The 22,768-nt window shown below is 43.1% G+C and overlaps 1 protein-coding gene across 1 annotated transcript in view; it reads left to right on the top strand.

The window, feature by feature from the left end:
- nbas (NBAS subunit of NRZ tethering complex) overlaps positions 1–22,768 on the top strand; it is a 245,306-nt gene that overhangs the window by 73,758 nt on the left and 148,780 nt on the right. Inside the window, exons 19-25 of the mRNA XM_080452909.1 lie at positions 2,630–2,708; positions 3,618–3,722; positions 4,860–4,996; positions 13,412–13,498; positions 15,924–16,077; positions 20,340–20,525; positions 22,166–22,339. Coding sequence (XP_080309035.1) covers positions 2,630–2,708; positions 3,618–3,722; positions 4,860–4,996; positions 13,412–13,498; positions 15,924–16,077; positions 20,340–20,525; positions 22,166–22,339 — 922 coding nt within the window. The remainder of the gene's footprint in view (positions 1–2,629; positions 2,709–3,617; positions 3,723–4,859; positions 4,997–13,411; positions 13,499–15,923; positions 16,078–20,339; positions 20,526–22,165; positions 22,340–22,768) is intronic.

Consider the following 22,768-nt stretch of genomic DNA (forward strand, 5'->3'; position numbering starts at 1 on the left):
TACACGTCGGCCTGACGGTGAATGTCGACTGAACGGAAGGAAAAACTGGGGCCGCAGGTGACGGAGCGGGAGACAAAAACGACAACGTAACGAGCGCCGGCGCTCGTTACGTATCCTTACGTCCGACTATAAATGATACTTAACAGGGACCCGATGTTGAGCAACATCAGCAGCCTTTCACCACGGGTGCAATACGGCCTCCCGCACGGGGCGCCATAGCCTCCCCGATTTACAGGAAGTCTTGTAGACGTATTCTGTAGATAGCTGTCATTTCTGCAAACATGTAAACAGTTCTAGGCTCGCGTTTTGCCAAGAAACGTTAGGGTGACAAAGGGGACAGGAAATAAGGTTAAGAAGCACTGCACCTCAGCACTTCCATCCAGGACAGGTTGCACCCCTAACATAAAGAAAGCCAATTACTTTTTCATTATGTCAGCGATGTGAAACTGCATACGAGGAGTTAGGTAAAGAAAAGTTAGGTAGAGGAAAGAGCATTGTATTATATTCACGACAATATTCCACCCCCCAGACTGGGGGTTCAAGTGGTTTAAAGGTATCATGACATTCATGTTTACACCACATTCAGAGTCTTTGTCCTGGTCCTTCAAACGTGTACAAAACGTTTTAACTGAAAATTCCACTCCAGTGATTCACTGTAGGTGTTTTTGTCTCACATTTCTAAAGCCTTTTCAACTGCAATGAAAAAATAAATCTTTGCCTGCGGGTGTCGCTGGTGAGGGATTTTGCCTGTCAATCATCGCCTCTGCTCCGCCCCCCCCCAAAGGAAAGGATAGGGGAGGGGAGGGGCGAGGAGGAGAGTGGGCGGGATTAATCGACTGTGACCTCACTGCCGAAGGGCCAAGCTCAGATTACTTTTCAGCCTAATTATTCAGAAAACCCCAGACCACAGAAAATCCACTGAATGTTCAAAGTTCATATTTTTTGGGTGTAATTTAGGTCATAAAACCCCAAAAAAAACATTAAAAATAAAAAAAGTGAAAATGAATGTCATCGAACCTTTAACAAAAGTGTAATTTTGAAGCACATATCGCGATAATATCGTACATCGCAATTATTTTGGCCACAATAATGTTGACATGACATGTTCACATCGTCCCCATCCCTAACTGGCAGTGAGTGGGAATAGAGTTCAGGAAGATCTGCCACAATGTCAATAAAAGCAAAGTCATGGCATTCAACATGGAGGACAAACCCATTGCTACTGCCAGTGGGACGGTGCGTGATGTAGTCAAGCACTTCAAATATCTCTGTCACTGCACCGCCCTCAATGGTTCATGTGGTTAAATGAAGACTCAGGGTTGTAGTGTGTAGTGTTCAGTCCTATGGCCTGTTCCCCTTGGGCATAAATACACACCTTGAATGATTGGATCAGGGACAGAGAGAGCGTATATATATATATATATTATAGTGGCTCTGTATTCATGGCTGTTCAATTTATTTGGTGGCCGTGATTAATTGACAATGAAGATTGATTTGGTTCACATAGGGCCGTAACTCGCCCTTTTCAATGACAAGCAGCGTACATAAAGAGGTTGATTCCCTGCGGTCACAACAGATTTGATTTGTTGTCTTTTTACAATGATTATGTCCACGGGCGGGGTCGCTAGCGCCTGACCCATACTGTGACAGTATAATGACATGCTTAACCCATTGAGACCTGGAACGCATCCGTGTCATTTTTTGATATGAGCTGAACGCTCCTCGTCGTTTGCCCTTGTGCTGCCGTGGAAGGGTTAACCGCAACTGCCATTTTCTGTGGAAGAAGGAAGTAAAAAAAGACCCGGACTGGATCTGCGGATCCGAATGTGCCAAAAGAGTGAGCTTGAAAGCTGTTTCACTGTACAATGGATGTCAATGAGGAGTGTTTTATTTTATTTTTATTAAGTTAGTTACATCATGACAAGGTATCTAAACGACCCATACCTCTACCAAAGGCTCTTTAAGTATAAATCAGGCTTGGGCCTGATTCATACTGTATTTGACAGGAAGCCTCACTCTTATCATCATTGTAACATACTCAGGAGGCTAATTTCTTTTAGCTTCGACAATTTCAAAATGTTCAAACAGGTTGGGGTCATATACAAGACCCTACATATACAAGGCCCGCCCGCCCCCCCCTAAGTGAATTCATTAAAAGGAAGCCTGAAAGAGGAATCGGTACCAGAGCAACCACTCGAGGAGATTGTGAAGTGCCGCACCGGCAAACAACTTTCGGTCAAAATGTCCTCTCAGTACAGGGTTGTGTAGCATGGAATGGCCTTCCTCTGCGTATATAAGGGACTGTGCTACATTTCCATCTTTTAAATTCAGTGTGAAAAGATGGTTGCTTGAAAACCAAAGCTGCAACCATTTGTGATGGTTTTAGGTTTATTTTTAGGCTATGTAATGTTATGTAAATGTATTCCACCGTTTGTCTGTCTGTCTTTCTGATTTTATGTTTTGTGTGAGGACTGCGGATGAAAATTAGCATCTTTGCTAAATCCGGTGTATTTATATAAACAAATAAAGTAAAAATATAGTAAGTGGTAGGGCAATGAAATAAAATGTTTTCGCATTAATATTAATACTTGTGTATACTGTGTGTGTGTGTGTGTGTGTTCACATGCAGGTTGACTCTGGAGCAGAAGGAGTTGTGTCGGAGTCGTTTGAAGCTGCTCTCCTACCTGGACCGACTGGCCACATATGAGGTAATAATGCATGTCATATAGTCCACGGCAGTTGTCGCATAACTCAATTCTCAGAGATCAGCTGTTCACAGACATTGCACTAGCCTTTCTGGTCTGGTGGATATAATAATAACTGGTCATTTATCTGTTTTTTTATCATCATCAGTGGCAACATATTCCAGGTTTCTGCTTTACCAATGCTTTAGGAATAGACATGACAGTTAATCCTTATTGATAGTCCACTCAGAGTGACCTCTCGCTCGCTCTCTCTCTTTCTTTCTTTCTTTTTCTCTCTCTCTCTCTCTCTCTCTCTCTCTCTCTCTCTCTCTCTCTCTCTCGCTGGACATTGTCATGGAAACCACGGCCCTCGTCAGATTATTTTTGCCCTAATCCATTTTCTGTGGATGTCTATGAATATGATATTAGGCTTTTTATCATTCCTACTCCAGCTGGCCAGGTCTGCATACGACCCAGTCAAAGCCTATCCATCACTCACACACGCACACGCACACTATCCATCATGCACACACACATGCCCACGCGCACAGTCAGACACACACACACACGTGAACACGCACGCACGCACACACACACACACACACACACACACTGGCAAAAGGAAAACTATGGAGGCACACACACACACACACACACACACACACACACACACACACACACACACACACACACACACACACATATACACACAAATATGAACACAAACACACTTACTCTCATTGTCATCTCAACTCTTTATCAACCCTATCCATACCCTTCTGTCTCTCTAACTGTGTGTGTGTGTGTGTGTGTGTGTGTGTGTGTGTGTGTGTGTGTGTGTGTGTGTGTGTGTGTGTGTGTGTGTGTGTGTGTGTGTGTGTGTGTGTGTGTGTGTGTGTGTGTGTGTGTGTGTGTGTGTGTGTGTGTGTGTAGGAGATACTTGGAGGTGCTCATGTTGCAGAGGAGAGATACGATGCAGAGTTCTTCAAGAAGTTCCGATGTCAGAATATCGTTCTTTCAGCAAGAACCTACGCAAGGGTAAAACAAACACCCTGTGTCTCTTCTAATGAATCTGTCTAACTCACTGTCTGACTGACTTCAGATCAGCTCAAGGGTAACATAAACACCCTGTTTCTCTTAAAGTCAATGGCCGTCATTTAACCCATTGATACCTGGAACGCATCTGTGTCACTTTAGATGTCTTTGGCTATTCAAAAATAGCAGATCTACAAGCTCATAGCGCGGCACCAAGTGCCGCGCTATGAGCTTGTATATCTGCTATTTTTGAAAAATCGCGAAAAAATATTTTCTTCAAAAAACTGTTAGGATTAGATTTTTTTTAAAAGAATCGCCTCAGGTCTTAAAGGGTTAACAAAGTTGCGCAGACCGAAAAACGGTCGTACGCCGAGATCACCACAATTGTCTGCATTTATCAATCTATCGTGACTTTGACTTGAACGTACGGCAAATCTCACGTCTGGTCTGAGGACGTGTAGGCTTTGGCTACACCTGTTAGTTCCATCGTTAGTTCCACACTTCACATTCCCGCTCCATGTCACAATTAACACATCGGGTGCCGAACACGGTCTGAACCGTGTTTTCAGTCTGTTTTTTTTCCACATGACAGGGGCTGGAGCCGCTCTGGAATCACCCACGGTGATTCTGAGAAGGAAGGGCCTTATAGATCACCGTGCCAAAAACATGGCTCCCATCCGCTTCCGTTCTATCTCCTTCTCTAAAACCCCTATAACTCAGAAACTTTTTACGTGGGGGAAAACGACTCATTTTGTATGTGCGATCGCTACGGCATTGTGACCCGCGTGAAAAATATTATCGTTCCAGGCGTTAGCCAGGACCATTGTGCAAATGCTTTGTTTCACATGGATTGCTTGTCATGGAGTCTACAGCTTAAACAGCGCCGCGCAGCTCAACGGTGAGATTTCTGGCACCGAACGTAATCTGTTATTATAACATTCTGGCACCGAATGTGTTCAAATACACATTGTTTTTTTTAAAGTTCCATAACAATTTCAGTCTCATAAATGAGTTGTATTTCATTGTAATATGCATATCATATAATGACATGTATCTTTATACTTGGAAAAGCTCACTGTAACGTGTGTGTGTGTGTGTGTGTGTGTGTGTGTGTGTGTGTGTGTGTGTGTGTGTGTGTAGGAGAGTAATGTCCAGGCCCTACACCACCTGTTCACCTATCATGGAGCAGAAGTACTGCAACATCGCCTGGCCATCCTCTACAACTTCCCAGAAACCACCTCTCCCCACGAGTACACCACCTTACTGCCTGAGGCCTGGTAGGATACACACATACACCACCCTTTTATTTTTTATTTTATTTAACCTTTATTTAACCAGTAAAATCACATTGAGACCATTGTCTCTTTTACGAGTGTGCACTGGCCAAGAGAAGAGGCAAATAAATGTTACACAGCTCTGCCAGTAACAACAAATACAGGACATGACAAAGACAAACATGACATCCGCAATACCAAAAACCTACTACCAATAGCACCAAATACAGACTATTAAAAGGCTAATAACAACAATACATCATAAAACTAATAAACTAATATAAAACTAAGATCACAGCATTTGCTACTCGTCAAAGCAGGAGCAATGGCTGGAGAGTGTGCCCATGGCAATCCTCTTAAAAGACACTAGGGGGATCAGAGAAGCCAATTTTAATCTGATCTGTAGATCGTTCCACGACCGGGGCCCAAAAGACGCAAGTTTTTTTTTCCCTGCCTCAGATTTAACTCTTACCCTGCCAGAGTTTTTTCAGAACAGTCTGTAGCCTCTGCCAGGGTTTTGACCGATTTTGGTACCTTTTCGCATAGCCACAAAATATTTTTCTCAAGTATGATTGATCCCCAGAAAATTTCTAATCACAGATGAGATTCAGGTGTGGTTTCACAAATGTCAACGAGGTCAATTTGACCTTGTTGTCATGTGTTGTTTGATGTTTGAAAATAGCTCAAAACCAGTGGTTTCAAACCAAAAAACATTGTGAATTGTTTGTCCGTTTCAATTTTAACATTGAAGTGGATGGAGCAGCAAATCTTTGGAAATTGTTATCTCCTTATTCGTTTGGAATATCGAAAAGGTGTCAATACTAAATAATTAGAGAATCTTTTTAGAATTTTTTTTTCTTTGAAAAAATTTTTTTTTTTTTTTTTTTTTTTAAGACGTTTTTAAACGTCTTTGGCAGGCAACAGCTAATTTCTCAAAGATGTTTATAAACGTCTTTGGCAGTTATAGAGTTAATATTGGGTACGACGTAGCGCATCCAAGCGTTTGATCTGAGGTTAAGCGAATTTTGGACTAGTTCAAATTTTGAACAAATGTACGAAGGGGAATTTCCAAGAATGGCTTTATAGATAAAAGTGTACCAATGTAGCAACCTGCGAGATGCTAAGGAGGACCACCCTACTAAGGAATACAGAATACAATGGTGTGTCCTGTAGGTGGAGCTGGTAATGAACCTCAATGCAGCATGATAAAGGGGATCAAGTCTGCCCAGTGTTGAGGAACAGGCGAATCGGTACACAATGTCGCCGTAGTCGAGTTGCGACATAAACAGGCCAATGACCAGCCTTTTCCGTGAGGCGAAAGAAAAACAGGACTTCATTCTATAAAAGAAGCTCAATGTGAATTTTAACTTCTTAGCCAATGCTTCAATGTGATGATTGAAGTTTAGCTTATTATCCAACCAAATTCCCAGATATTTATAAAGCACCACCCATTCGATGGTTACTCAACCAAAGTGGTGATGTTTGGGGGGATAATGTCAGTTCTATTTGGAGTTAATCTCTCAAGAACAGATTCTGCACTGCGTTGGAATCTGTCGGGGAGGTTCGTCATAACAAGTGCGCATGGGCGTGCCTTCAGATCAGGAAGCGGGCCGCGCTTTACCCAATCAAATGTAGTGGGCGCGATTCACGTGTCCGTCGATCTTTCCCCCTCGAAACAAACCGAAACTAATTTAACAATAACGTCCGCGGAGCAGACAAAACCACGGAAAGATATTCACATTTTAACTTACTCTTTCATCATAGAAACAAGTGGGCTTATAACCAAAACGATCGATGTTCTCTGGGAGAAGTGGTGTTAGTGTTCCGTGTAGAAATATTGTTAGTGGGAATGAAAACATAGTCGCACCACCCGGAAGTGACGCGTTGAAGGCATACAAAACACCGGTTTCCTTTGCGCTCTGGCTCTACGTTTTCTTCCGCCCAGAGCCAACAGACATAGAACAAACAGCAGAGGGCGCTGTTTTTCATTTTCAGTTGGCGATGGGTTCCCAGATTGATTTGGAGTAAATAACATGGCCTTGGTTTTTTGGCCGTTTAGTAGCAATTTGCTATTTACCAGTTCATGCTGCAGTGAGACAAAATCTGAGGCCAAATTTGATACTGCTACATCAAAAGAAAGGGCACAAGAATACAGAATTGTGTCATCGGCATACATGTGATACTTACAATGCTTAGATTGACTACAAATATGGTTGACATACAAAACAAAAAGCAATGGACCAAGAATGGAGCCTTGGGGGACTCCTTTCTCAAGGGTGATGGAATCAGAAATGGTATCGCCAAATTTGACACACTGTGTGCGGCCAACTAAATAGTTTTTGAACCATCCGAGCACATTGTGACAAAAAACAGCCTTAGAAAGTACCTTGAGCAATACGTGAGGATCCACGGTATCGAAGGCCTTACTCAAGTCAATGAATAAGGCCACACAAAAAGATTTATTACCCAAGGCTGCCCTGATGTCATCGATAACATTAAGGCACGCCGTTACAGTGCTATGTTTTGCTCTAAAACCTGACTGACCTGACTGACCCTACTGCCTGGTAGGACACACACACACATACACCACCCTACTGTCTGGTAGGACATACACACACATACACCACCCTACTGCCTGGTAGGACATACACACACATACACCACCCTACTGTCTGGTAGGACACACACACATACACCACCCTACTGTCTGGTAGGACACACACACACACACATACACCACCCTACTGTCTGGTAGGACACACACACATACACCACCCTACTGTCTGGTAGGACACACACACATACACCACCCTACTGTCTGGTAGGACACACACACATACACCACCCTACTGTCTGAGGCCTGGTAGGACATACACACATACACCACCCTACTGTCTGGTAGGACACACACATACACCACCCTACTGTCTGGTAGGACACACACACATACACCACCCTACTGTCTGGTAGGACATACACACATACACCACCCTACTGTCTGGTAGGACACACACACATACACCACCCTACTGTCTGAGGTCTGGTAGGACACACACACACATACACCGCCCTACTGTCTGGTAGGACACACACACATACACCACCCTACTGTCTGAGGCCTGGTAGGACATACACACATACACCACCCACCCTACTATTGTAATGACATCTAATGGACACCACCTCGATGGTTTGGTCTTTAATTGACACCAGAGATACTCCACCACCTGCTTCAGAATGTCACTCTGCCTCCATCATCGGGACAAAGATGTTTGTTTTTGGGGGCAAAGGTCAAAGGTGTCATGTTGGACCACTACAACACCATCACAGTGTTTGATACGGAGACCAATTTATGGTCTCCGTATCAAACTCCCGAGGACACGGAGCGCTTCCCTGCGCGCAACCATTGCTGCGGTGTCAGACTCAGTCAGCTGGTGTCACTGACTGCTCACGTTACTCTTTTACCTGCTTTTCACTCACTTTTTGCGAACGCAGCGGAAGGAGGCGCCTCCGCGCAAGTGGAGCTTACTATGAAACCGTGCTCGGGTTGTGTCTCTGTGTCTCTGTGTCTCTGTGTCTCTGTGAGCACTGCCTGTGTGCAGCTCCTCTGAGATAAGTAAATGTCCAATTTACACGTACCATACATCAAATGAAAGGTCTTTGAAAACTGAACACACCTGTCAAGGTTGCGTTTAAGCCCGCCCCTTCCCCCGGAAGCCACGCCCCGGAGAAGGCTCCTAAAAACTCCCCATTGAAACCCCATGTTAAATGAAAAGTGCCCGAATCGCTCCCAAACTTTTTCTACCCCCCCTAAGTGGGGGTCTACGAACAAATACTTCGGGCTCGGATTTTGGCTCCGCCCCCCGGAAGTGGGTGAAACAGGCACTTCAAACACTTTGTTGAATTGTTCAAAAACATTCAAAGTATTTCTTTTGTGAATTTGTATTTTTCTAAGATGCTCCTTTTAACGCAGAATTTGTTTGTATTTTTTTTAATTTTTTTAATTGGTTACTTTTTTTTTTATATATTTTTTTCATATTCTTTTTTTTTTTGCGTTCGCTTCCCGCGTTCGCGCGTCTTACTTGTACTAACACTATAACTTTACAAAGATGTACAGACAATCGGGACGAACCACCTGACGTCAGGTGCCAGTAGGCTAGTTTATGGCTGCTCTGCTAACGTCAACAGACGGACAGAACCACAGCAGCAGCTGACTGACACCGCAGCAATGGCGGCGCCCCCTACAGGGCAGCCCTCCGTGGATTCGTGTGTACTGTTCTTTCACATGCTTTGGCCGTTCCACTGCCACAAGGGCATATTCATCCTCTTTGGGCCATGCATGTCACAAACATGGCTTCATGCATGTCACAAACATGGCTCCATGCATGTCACAAACATGGCTCCATGCATGTCACAAACATGGCTCCATGCATGTCACAAACATGGCTCCATGCATGTCACAAACATGGCTTCATGCATGTCACAAACATGGCTCCATGCATGTCACAAACATGGCTCCATGCATGTCACAAACATGGCTCCATGCATGTCACAAACATGGCTTCATGCATGTCACAAACATGGCTTCATGCATGTCACAAACATGGCTTCATGCATGTCACAAACATGGCTTCATGCATGTCACAAACATGGCTCCATGCATGTCACAAACATGGCTCCATGCATGTCACAAACATGGCTCCATGCATGTCACAAACATGGCTCCATGCATGTCACAAACATGGCTTCATGCATGTCACAAACATGGCTTCATGCATGTCACAAACATGGCTTCATGCATGTCACAAACATGGCTTCATGCATGTCACAAACATGGCTCCATGCATGTCACAAACATGGCTCCATGCATGTCACAAACATGGCTCCATGCATGTCACAAACATGGCTCCATGCATGGCTCCATGCATGTCACAAACATGGCTCCATGCATGTCACAAACATGGCTCCTTGCATGTCACAAACATGGCTCCATGCATGTCACAAACGTGGCTCCATGCATGTCACAAACGTGGCTCCATGCATGTCACAAACATGGCTCCATGCATGCCACAAACATGGCTCCATGCATGTCACAAACATGGCTTCATGCATGTCACAAACATGGCTTCATGCATGTCACAAACATGGCTCCATGCATGCCACAAACATGGCTCCATGCATGTCACAAACATGGCTTCATGCATGTCACAAACATGGCTTCATGCATGTCACAAACATGGCTCCATGCATGTCACAAACATGGCTTCATGCATGTCACAAACATGGCTTCATGCATGTCACAAACATGGCTCCATGCATGTCACAAACATGGCTCCATGCATGTCACAAACATGGCTCCATGCATGTCACAAACATGGCTCCATGCATGTCACAAACATGGCTTCATGCATGTCACAAACATGGCTCCATGCATGTCACAAACATGGCTCCATGCATGTCACAAACATGGCTTCATGCATGTCACAAACATGGCTTCATGCATGTCACAAACATGGCTCCATGCATGTCACAAACATGGCTCCATGCATGTCACAAACATGGCTCCATGCATGTCACAAACATGGCTCCATGCATGTCACAAACATGGCTTCATGCATGTCACAAACATGGCTTCATGCATGTCACAAACATGGCTTCATGCATGTCACAAACATGGCTCCATGCATGTCACAAACATGGCTTCATGCATGTCACAAACATGGCTCCATGCATGTCACAAACATTGCTTACAATGTGGGCTCTCTGCTCTACATGTAAAGTGTCTTGAGACAACGTGTTGTGATTTGACACTTTAAGCCATTAATACCTGAGGCCGATTCTAAAAACGTTTTCGAACTCCTTTTTTTATTAAACATTAAAAATATAAAAACATACGTATATATATATATATATATATATATATATATATATATATATATATATATATATATATAAAAAAATAAAATATATAAGATATAAAGAAACAAAAATATCTCAAAACATTTTGTTCTAGAGATCCCCAGAAGCAAAGATTTGCATTACAAATGTTCGAGTTGAGTTATATATATATTCAAAGATTCCCACAAAATGTTTTTTTTTTTTTTTTTAATAGCAGATCTACAAGCTCATAGCGCGGCACTCGGTGCCGCGCTATGAGCTTGTAGATCTGCTCTTTTTTGAACAGCTGCGTTCCCGGTCTTAACACATTGATTGCCTAGATCGAGTTAACTCGTTTTTAGAATCCATCGCTTGATTGCCTAGATCAAGTTAAGTCGTTTTTATTTATTTTTTTTTATTTTTTTTTTGACCCAAAGACCAAGGAGATATGATTTGTCGAAGATCTAGACTCCCATCCACTTCCTTGTTAACTTAAAACTTCAACATTTTGTATCTCAGCTCCTGAGTACTTTTTTTTTTTCAATGTAAAAACCCTGGCATGAAAATGCAAAAAATCTGAAATAATTCTGGCAATCAATGTGTTAATGGGTTAATACAATTGAATTGAAGTGAACAGAACACTTTCCGAGTTACAGTACGTCGGCCAGAGTGACATTTCCCAAGCTAATGGATGAATACGCTGCGGTCGTGGTAATTTAAAAATAAATATAAAATAAAGAGAAAACAATCTCCCCTCCTTTTGGCTGTTCATATAAATCAAAGCCCCACTACATCCGGACAGCTCTTAGGTGCAGTATTTGCTGCTGTGATGTAATTTATGATGTTAGAAAGTGCATCGCCGCACGTCTTCAGAGCTTTATGCCACGGTGTCGTGGTTTCCTGATGATTTGTGGCCTACGGTGCAGGCCACAAATCATCACTACACTATCTCATTCATGTTTTAACGGCCCGCCGTGCATATTTTCATGTCTGCAGACACACAGATAAAACAACTAAACACCAAATGCAGGAAAAACAACATTCGCATCTCACGCTGTCGTGTGTGTGTGTGTGTGTGTGTGTGTGTGTGTGTGTGTGTGTGTGTGTGTGTGTGTGTGTGTGTGTGTGTGTGTGTGTGTGTGTGTGTGTGTGTGTGTGTGTGTGTGTGTGTGTGTGTGTGTGTGTGTGTGTGTGTGGACCTTACTGTACGGACCTTACTGTACTTGTTTTGATTGAATATTTTATCAGACAGAAATGCAAAACGGCAGGAGTACTCAGTACAGTCAAACACTTGGTGTAAAAGGATAACACCAAAGATGTCCTTGCGTTCTTGTTTCCATTGGGGTCCTATGTATTCAATCCATCAACATAACGTCACAAATAACACAAAGGCCCAGCCCGGCACACATTTGTCGGGTAGGGTACAGTTAGCCTCTATGCCTGATGTATATGTAGTGGTGGGCCAGTGATGTGCACTGAAAATAGCCAATCTACAAGCTCGTAGATTGGCTATTTTAGGCTGAGGGTAAAACATGGCAAAATAAGAATATGACATTCATAAAATCCATGTTTATGTCCTCACAATTAGGATTAATACAAATTAACCCATTAAGAACGACCTGGAACGCATCTGTGTCACTTTTTGATTTTTAGCTAAAAAAGCATTATTTTACACTTTGGCTTTTCAAAAATAGCAGATATACAAGCTCATAGCGCGCTTGTAGATCTGCTATTTTTGAAAAATCGAGAAAATATGTGCAAATCTTTGAATATATATATATTGTTTAAAGCGAACATTTTTAACTCTATTCTTTGCTTCTGGGGGTCCCTGGAACAAAACTTTTTGTGATGGGGGTCCGTAGGCCAAATAAATACATATCATTTTTTAGGGTCCTTGACATGAACAAGATTGAGAAACCACTGACACAGCAACATAGGTTTTTTCAAAAAACAGTTAGGATTTAGAAGACATTTTGTAGAATCGGCCTCAGGTCTTAATGGGTTAATCTATGCGTGGGCATAGTGTGTGTGTGTGTGTGTGTGTGTGTGTGTGTGCGTGTCTTTGTGTGTGTTCGTCTCAGGCTCTTTTCAGCACGAGGTCAGACGGTCATTCTTCACGGCGGTTCCGTCCCTCGTATGTCGTGACCCTCAGTGTCACTCCCCCCAAACTCCTGCAAAGTGAAAGTCCTCGCAATTTACGACCCGGTTTCCCTTTTTTTCCTCTGAAATGAAAAGTTCTTGACATGTTTATGGTGGAACGTTTGGTTTTTCATCCCCTAGTTCTTAGAACTCGGTGCTGTTTTCTTTCCCGTACGTTGTTGCCACCTCTCACCACAGTTCTCCTGAGGTTTATTTCACACTAAAAGTCTTTGCTGATTTATTCAGTCTATTACGGGTGGAGGGGAAGAGGCTTTCTGTTTGCTGACTTCTGGCCTTTGTTCTAATAGTGTCTCTGTTGGGCAGAAACATTGTATCTGTCTCCATATGTATTTATGTTTGTTTTTTCATCAATTAATACCGTCCATGTTTACACTCTGTCAGTGTGGACGACAATGGAGAGCTGCGGATGGAGAGATGGGTCGAGCAGAGACACAGAGACATGGACTGGTGTGAGACAGAGGAGTGCAGGTAAACGCACACACACACACACACACACACACACACACACACACACACACACACACACACACACACACACACACACACACACACACACACACACACACACACACACACACACAGAGATCCATGGACCTAGTAGAGAGCCCTGGGGAACCCCAGTCAACGAAGCATTAAGTGTGTAATGACATACACACCAGGTTTAAACACACACAAACCAAATGCAACTATGGTGCAAACCTTTGCACAATAGTTCAATACTGCAGTTGGTTATAATAGACCTGTTACACGTAATAACCAACCTTTCTGAAGCCTCACAGTGGACATAATAAGCTACTGTAGTTATGAAAATCCATATTCCATACAGCAGAGCAGCATGTGTTGGCAGCATTAATATGAAGAACAGTGGCGTTCCATTCTCCACATCATCACCCTGTGACTCAGAACAACAACCATTAAATAATGCGCTTACTGTATGTCATTGACCTGCTGCTGTTCTTAGGATAGCTCCAAACTCTGCATTTATCTTTACACAGCTGTTTTTATAGCTATGTGGTATTTTATGTTAACATTCAGTATTATGACGACCATTTTATATCACAGTATCCAGCGTTGGACGGCAAAGTAATACTGTAATAATCAAAGTCAGTCTGCATTTTATTTTACACCCCACGCTCTGAAGAGAGTGAACCATGGACCTGCATGGTAGAAAGACATGGCTTTCAATTAGGGTTGTGCCGATACACTAATTTCATGAAACGATACGATATTGGGCTCACGACATCGATACGATACGATATATGGCACTTTTTTATTATGAAAATATATGGGGGGGGGGGAAAGCAAATGCAAACAAATATTTCTGTTTTGCATTATTCAGACATGCAAACGTGTAGCTTTTCAGCTACACTTGCCGTTTTGAATCCAAATAGGGCAATAGTGTGACACCTGACCCGAAAAAAAAACAACATGTCACCAGTGGTGGAAAGTAACTAAGTACATTTACTTAAGTACTGTACTTAAGTACAATTTTGAGGTATTTGTACTTTACTTGAGTATTTTCAATTTCCAATATTTTTACTACTACTCCACTACATCTCAGAGGCAAATATTGTACTTTTACTCCACTACAATTATTTGAAAACTTTAGTTACTAGTTACTTTTCAGATATAAACTATGATATTATGAAACATACATTAACCACTTTAGCCCTATATTATACATAGGCTATTTGAAAATAGCAGATCTACAAGCTCACAACGCGTCGCATCGCGACGCGTTGTGAACTTGTAGATCTGCTATTTTCAAATATTTAGTACTTTTACTTTTGGTACTTTAAGTACATTTTGATGCCAATACTTTTGTACTTTTACTCAAGTAAGTTTTTAATTCTGGACTTTTACTTGTAACAGAGTATTTTAATATCGCAGTATTGGTACTTTTACTTAAGTAAAGAATTTGATTACTTTTTCCACCACTGCTTCTGGGTGGTTTAGAACAGTGATGCTCAAATGTTCTCATGTCAAGGACCCCCAAATTGATATGTATTTGGCGACGGACCCCCACCTAAAAAAATGTTTTGTGCCAGGGACCCCCTGAAGAGAATATTTATGTTAAAAACATATTTTTTTCTTCTTTTGGGGGAGACCCCACTTTGAGAACCAATGGTTTAGGAAGACATGCTGGACACGGACCCTATAGGAGCACTCCTTCCAGTGGTGGAAAAAGTACTCAAATTCTTTACTTAAGTAAAAGTAGCAATACTGCAATATAAAAATACTCTGTTACAAGTAAAAGTCCAGAATAAAAAATTTACTTGATTAAAAGTACAAAAGTATTGGCATAAAAATGTACTTAAAGTACCAAAAGTAAAAGTACTAAATATTTGAAAATAGCCGATCTACAAGCTCACAACGCGTCGCGATGCGACGCGTTGTGAGCTTGTAGATCTGCTATTTTCAAATAGCCTATGTATAATATAGGGCTAAAGTGGTTAATGTATGTTTCATAATATCATAATTTATATCTGAAAAGTAACTAGTAACTAAAGTTTTCAAATAATTGTAGTGGAGTAAAAGTACAATATTTACCTCTGAGATGTAGTGGAGTAGAAGTAAAAATATTGGAAATTGAAAATACTCAAGTAAAGTACAAATACCTCAAAATTGTACTTAAGTACAGTACTTAAGTAAATGTACTTAGTTACTTTCCACCACTGAGTCTCCTTCAGACTTCTATTCCTCTTTCATTTCATTTCTCTCTCCTCTCCTCCCTCTCTCCGTGTGTGTGTGTGTGTGTGTGTGTGTGTGTGTGTGTGTGTGTGTGTGTGTGTGTGTGTGTGTGTGTGTGTGTGTGTGTGTGTGTGTGTGTGTGTGTGTGTGTGTGTGTGTGTGTGTGTGTGTGTGTGTGTGTGTGTGTGTGTGTGCGCTTCAGAGCGGTGTTGGATCAGACTCAGTGTGATGACGACAGCGTTCTCTACGAGGACGCCGCGGAGCTGCTGTGCTTCCGTACGGCCACGCCCTCCATCCAGCTGCTGACCGACTGGTACCTGAGCAGAGCACAGGACATCGACGCATGCTCCAGACAGGTAGGACGCTTTTCACTGTGACACACTTCCTGCTCCAGACAGGTAGTAGGACGCTTTTCACTGTGACACACTTCCTGCTCCAGACAGGTAGGAGTCCTCATAGACATATAAAGGTAGACGCCTCATTCGGCTCTGAAGCGTCTGTATCTCGGGCGCGCTTCCTGCTTCTGCAGGGCTGCCGTGTGCGTCACACACGCGGAAGTTCGGTAGGCCAATCAGAGGCAGGTGGGGGCGGGTCATTTTGTAACCCAGCTTTTAACCCTTTAAGAGGCAGCAGCTGTGCGCAGCATCTAGTTAGTTGGAACTTGGCAAACTCCACACTCTATTTGTGAAATTCAAATAAGACATGGTCGCTTCGTGTGGAAAATGATTAGCCCGTATACAAGCGTCACGTGAACCATGGCTAGAAAATGATATGCTTCTGGTATTATTTTATCTTTATTGCCATTATGATATTCTGCTCTGTGACTTTGGAATGATATTCTTTTGGCTGTCTTATAGTATTTGTGTTATATGTTATACTTTCAGTGCCATTAAAATATGGAACACAGACTTTTCATTTATAGTTGCTGTTTTTGGAAGAGAAAATTCTCAAATGAACAATTATTTCAGTCTTTCAAAGTTGATAGCTCTGTTCTGACCTGAATAGCTAACATGAAGGATGTTAGATAAAGGCAATTCTGCAATGTGGCCAGCATATTTCATGTAGTCTGTCAGTGAATGGAGACAAAAATATTTTGTGACTATTACTGTTACTTGAAAGTATTTTGGTATGAAAATATGCAATTTAGATGTAACCAAATATAGGCCTACGCCTACTGGATCCATAACTCCATGTCTCGCATTTGTGACAAACTTTACCGCTTGAAAATAGGTTGAAAATTCAGGGAGTTGTGATGATTTTAATTGTGGAGAGACCGTCTGCTTCAATGGACGTAAATGCATTAGAACAGTGGTTTTCAACCTTTTTCATATCAAGGTGACAAGGTCCATTATTTATTCAGCATTTGAGTCACGGACCACCGTTTGATAAGCTTTAGCCTCTCACACCCAAAACTTAGAATGTTATCATTCGATTAGATGTTGTCAAAATAACAATTATTTACGTTCTCTAATTGTGTACTTGTTTAGTAAGTAATGTAGATGTTTAACAATTTGACTCTTCTTGACAGTGTGAAATGTTATACTCAAGATTTAAAGATCTATATAAGGGTCCATTTGGTTATCAACTCTCCATCATTTAGCTGGGTACCACCTGGAACCCCCTCAAGGACCACTGGTGGTTCCCGGACCACTGGTTGAGAACCATTGCATGACAAGTCCCGGAAAAGACGCACTGTGATTGGCCAGTAGTCAACGCGCTGTGAGCGCTGTGATTGGCCAGTAGTCACTTTGAGTGGCAGGTGCAGCCGTGCAGGGCGGAAGAGCCGTGTGTATTGCGATACAAGTCGCCCCAATGAACTGCAGAGGCCAATGAGGTATCTAGGTTTCTAATATCTATGGGAGTCCTACCCATAGATATTAGAAACCTAGATACCTCATTGGCCTCTGCAGTTCATTGGGGCGACTTGTATCGCAATACACGGCGGCTCTTCCGTCTTCCGCAGGGAACCTGTCACTCAAAGTGACTACTGGCCAATCACAGCGCTCACAGTGCGTTGACTACTGGCCAATCACAGTGCGTCTTTTCCGGGACTTGTCAGTGCAATGGTTCTCAACCAGTGGTCTGGGAACCACCAGTGGTCATTGAGGGGGTTCCAGGTGGTACCCAGCTAAATGATGGAGAGTTGATAATAACCAAATGGACCCTTATAGATCTTTAAATCTTGAGTATAACATTTCACACTGTCAAGAGTCAAATTGTTAAACATCTGCATTACTTACTAAACAAGTACACAATTAGAGAACGTAAACAATTGTTATTTTGACAACATCTTATCGAACGATAACATATTCTACGTTTTGGGTGTGAGAGGCTAAAGCTTATCAAACGGTGTTCCGTGACTCAAATGCTGAATAAATAATGGACCTTGATATGAAAAAGGACCAGTCTCTTTTTTGAATTTCACAAATAGAGTGTGGAGTTTGCCAAGTTCCAACTAACTAGATGCTGCGCACAGCTGTCAGCTGCTGCCTCTCAAAGGGTTAAGAGCTGGGTTAAGAGCTGGGTTACAAAAAGACCCGCCCCCACCTGCCTCTGATTGGCCTACCGAACTTCCGCGTGTGTGACGCACACGGCAGCCCTGCGGAAGCAGGAAGCGCGCCCGAGATACAAACGCTTCAGAGCCGAATGAGGCGTCTACCTTTATATGTCTATGGTCCTACCTGTCTGGAGCAGGAAGTGTGTCACAGTGAAAAGCGTCCTAAGGACGCTTTTCACTGTGACACACTTCCTGCTCCAGACAGGTAGGTACTTGCACTGTGCACAGGGGCCCTCATTTATCAACGCGGTGCAGACCAAATAATGGGCGTACGGCGAGATCGCCGCAACTTTCGGCATTTATCAATACATCCTGACGTTTGTCTTCAGCGTACGGCCCGCTCAGATCTCACGTCAGGTCGGAGGCAGTTGTCGCTAGGATTGGCTGTATAGGATCGCTTGATAAATGTCACTTGGACGTTGGCCTACGGCCAGATTTAAGGCAAAAAATAAGCCGTTTTTTTACACTCCATTGATACATGAGGGCCAGTGTGTTAACCGTTGTGCCCAAAGGGCCAGGTCCCTCTGAAAGTGGAGGGAAAGCAATCCTCACCACAGGGCCCGGTGGCCTCTGCTATTGATTGGCTTCCCACGCTGTCACTCTAACAGGCCTCTGCTATTGATTGGCTTCCCACGCTGTCACTCTAACAGGCCTCTGCTATTGATTGGCTTCCCACGCTGTCACTCTAACAGGCCTCTGCTATTGATTGGCTTCCCACACTGTCACTCTAACAGGCCTCTGCTATTGATTGGCTTCCCACACTGTCACTCTAACAGGCCTCTGCTATTGATTGGCTTCCCACACTGTCACTCTAACAGGCCTCTGCTATTGATTGGCTTCCCACACTGTCACTCTACCAGGCCTCTGCTATTGATTGGCTTCCCACGCTGTCACTCTAACAGGCCTCTGCTATTGATTGGCTTCCCACGCTGTCACTCTACAGGTGGCTGAACATTGATTGGCTGGGCGGACCGTATTATGTACAGTGTGTCTTTTTTATGGTCGATGTCAGGTGAAAACCATATGTGTTAAATATATATAGACCCCACAGAAACACTTAATCACTTTCACTTTAAATGTATTTTAATAAATAGCTAAAACAAATAGCCGATCTTCACGCTCACATTGTGTCACACCTGGCCGAGTGGACGCGTTGTGAGCTTGTAGATTGACAATTTTCGCTACCTTTGCACGACAACAAAGTAGTAATAGTATTGATGAGTTTAGCCTCCATCTTATCATCAGAGGTAGTGTGATGCTACTGTTGCATTGTGTTCATGTGTGAATGATTTAAAATGTGCGTTCAGATTCTAATAAATATGTATATTTTTTTACATTCTTATGTATGTATTATTCTTCAAAATAACTCATGTGGGGGACGAATCTGATGTTTGAGTCAGACATGTTCATATAGGTTTCATACTTAGACATAACATATTAGTTTATTCATATTAGTTTATTCATTATTCAACCTTTTTCGTGTCAAGGACCCCCGAATTGACACATATTAGCCCACGGACCCCCGTTTGAAAAGATACTGTATGCCAGGGAGGTACTCGACCATTTATATTTATTGGGGGTCCCAATCTACACTGTATCATCATCATTAGTGTTCATTTAACTCTGAGAGTGTACAAATGGAACCAAATGGACCCTAACGGGTCCATTTGGTTCCATTTGTACACTCTCAGAGTTACAGACCTGTAAGGGTCCATTTGGTTCCATTTGTACACTCTCAGAGTTACAGACCCCATAAGGGTCCATTTGGTTCCATTTGTACACTCTCAGAGTTACAGACCCCATAAGGGTCCATTTGGTTCCATTTGTACACTCTCAGAGTTACAGACACATAAGGGTCCATTTGGTTCCTAACTATGAATTTGTCTGGGGACCCCCTGGAACCCCTTCAAGGACCACTGGTGGTCCCCCGACCACTGGTTGAGAACCACTGCTTTACTTCTAACTGTTTGACTCTCTGCTAGCGTCGCAGACGCGTCATAAGCTGACTGTTGATTGGTCCAGTGCCTTCACTCCCCCTGTCTTGTCATTGGTGGGCTCCAGGTGGACTGTGCTCTGTTTTTGGTGCGTCTGGGGAAGGAGCGCGACATCCCCGGCCTGGAGCTGCTGTGTGACGACCTGGTCACCATGGAGACGCTGGTGTACGAGACGTCGTGCGAGCTGAGCGTCACGCTGCGCCACCTGCAGCAGCTCAGTGACATCAACAAGCTCCGCCTCCTCATGAAAAATGTAAGCCCACGCCTCCCCCTACGACCTACAACTTACATCTCACATGTTAACTCTTTGCCTGCCATGGAACGCGTTAACGCGTAGAATTATGCCGAGGCGTAGCCTGTTATGGACGCGTTAACTGTTAAACTTAATTGTTTTATAAAAGATCGTGCTGTGAACCATAATCCGGAGTGACCACTTTCACTGTAACTCACACGGATACGGAACTAACGTCATCCGAAGATTTCCGCTTCCATCCACTCTCTGTCTATTGGTTTCCTAGCCTGGTAAACCCTCCCTCCGGAAATCTCAATTCCATTTCATTTCAGGAGTGAGTCTGGCCTGATAGCCCATTGTGGGGGTTTCTAGTGGAATTACCAGCTAACCGAGCCTATCAGCGTCGTCGCACATCGTTCTGTGATTGACAGCGACAGTTGGCCAATCAGGTGGCGAGTTCGAGTGAGCCCAAAACACGAACGGCAGCCATCTTTTTCTGTCCGCTATAATCTCCGCGATTTTTTTACTTCAAAAAGCTCTCTAACTTCTATTTTGAGGCACGGAATTTACTTATAAGATATCGTTTGGATAGAATTTAGTTGTTTAACTTCATATATGTGGTCAATTAATCATGACAAAGCCTATTTAAAAATAAAAATTTAGAGAACCGGTAGGGGTGGGCAGTGACACCCATGTACCCGAATAAGGCAACCCATTTTGGGCTTGGCTGTCTCAAAAGTCCCGTTGACGTCACATTAGACTGGTGAACTGCTGATTGGCTGAAGGGGAAAAAATATCATTGGCTGAAGGGGTTGTCAGTCAACGGTATTACTTCCGCCCAACTCAGCCTGCAGCCAATATTGCAGAATGGGCGATCAGCCCAGACTCACTCCTGAAATGAAATGGAATTGAGATTTCCGGAGGGAGGGTTTACCAGGCTATTGGTTTCCTGCAGATGCCTGTAACTCTAGTTAATTTATTTTGCCCTGGTTTCGACGAGGCACAGTGTTTTCAACAGGCTCTGGCTAAAGGGGAGGCAGTTCCGTTTTTTTTTCTTTTTCTCTGGATAACGAACAGTGATCCCCTTTGTGTTTACCAACCGTCTTACAAGCGATCATAATGTATATAAATGTTCTGTGGCCAGTTGGGGAGGTGGGAAAAACGCTCAATTTTGACAAAAGATTGTATTTTCAGCGTGCTTGTGGCAAAAAAAGTTACCTCACTTAAAAAATAAAAGTGACCTCACGTTAAAAAAAAAGTTACCTCACGTAAAAAAAGTTACCTCACGTAAAAAAAAGTTACCTCACGTAAAAAAAAGTTAACTCACGTAAAAAAAAACGTTACCCCACGTTAAAAAGAAGTTCCCTCACGTAAAAAAAAAGTTACCTCACGTAAAAAAAAAAAGTTACCTCACGTAAAAAAAAAAAGTTACCTCACGTAAAAAAAAAAAGTTACCTCATGTAAAAAAAAAAAAGTTACCTCACTTAAAAAAAAAAATTACCTCATGTAAAAAAAAAAAGTTACCTCACGTACAAAAAAATAAGTTACCTCACGTATATACTCTGGCAGTGAAAGAGTTAAGATGTCAGTCTCAACGGGTCTTCCTCACTTCCTGTGCGTCTGCTAATGTCCTCCCCCTCCTCCTCCTCCTCCTCCTCCAGTCCAGTCAGGAGCGCTACGTGAAGGACGTGTTCCAGTGGATGATGCCGTTCCTCCATCGCTGTGAGAGACAGGCGGCCGGAACCTCCAAGCTTCTGCTGAGAGAATACCTGGTCAGCCTGGCCCAGCAGGACCTCACCCTGCCTCTGAGCATCTTCCAGCACTGCAAGCCTGACGTCAGTCTGACACACACACACACACACACACACACACACACACACACACACACACACACACACACACACACACACACACACACACACACACACACACACACACACCAGTGGTGTAAATTAACTAAGTACATTTGCTCAAGTACTTTTACTTTACTGGAGTATTTCCAATTGTCTATACCAGTGATGTCAAACTGGCGGCCCGCGGGCGTTTAGCGGCCCGCGGAAAGGTCCATGGCGGCCCGCAAAATACTTTTAAAAATAGTAAATTGATACTACATCTAACAGACATAGAGTCGCAGTTTGCATTGCCTTGCTGTGCGTCCAGGCGGCTGTGAGGATGCGCTCCCCTCCCCATCGCTGCAGCGAGCCTTAGGGCCATTAGTGGTCTCAGCTGTGAGAACAAAAGACCTTGATTGAATGGAATGTTAG

This window comes from Gymnoscopelus braueri (genome assembly GCF_963280865.1).
Source record: "Gymnoscopelus braueri genome assembly, chromosome: 16".
NCBI lineage: Eukaryota > Metazoa > Chordata > Actinopteri > Myctophiformes > Myctophidae > Gymnoscopelus > Gymnoscopelus braueri.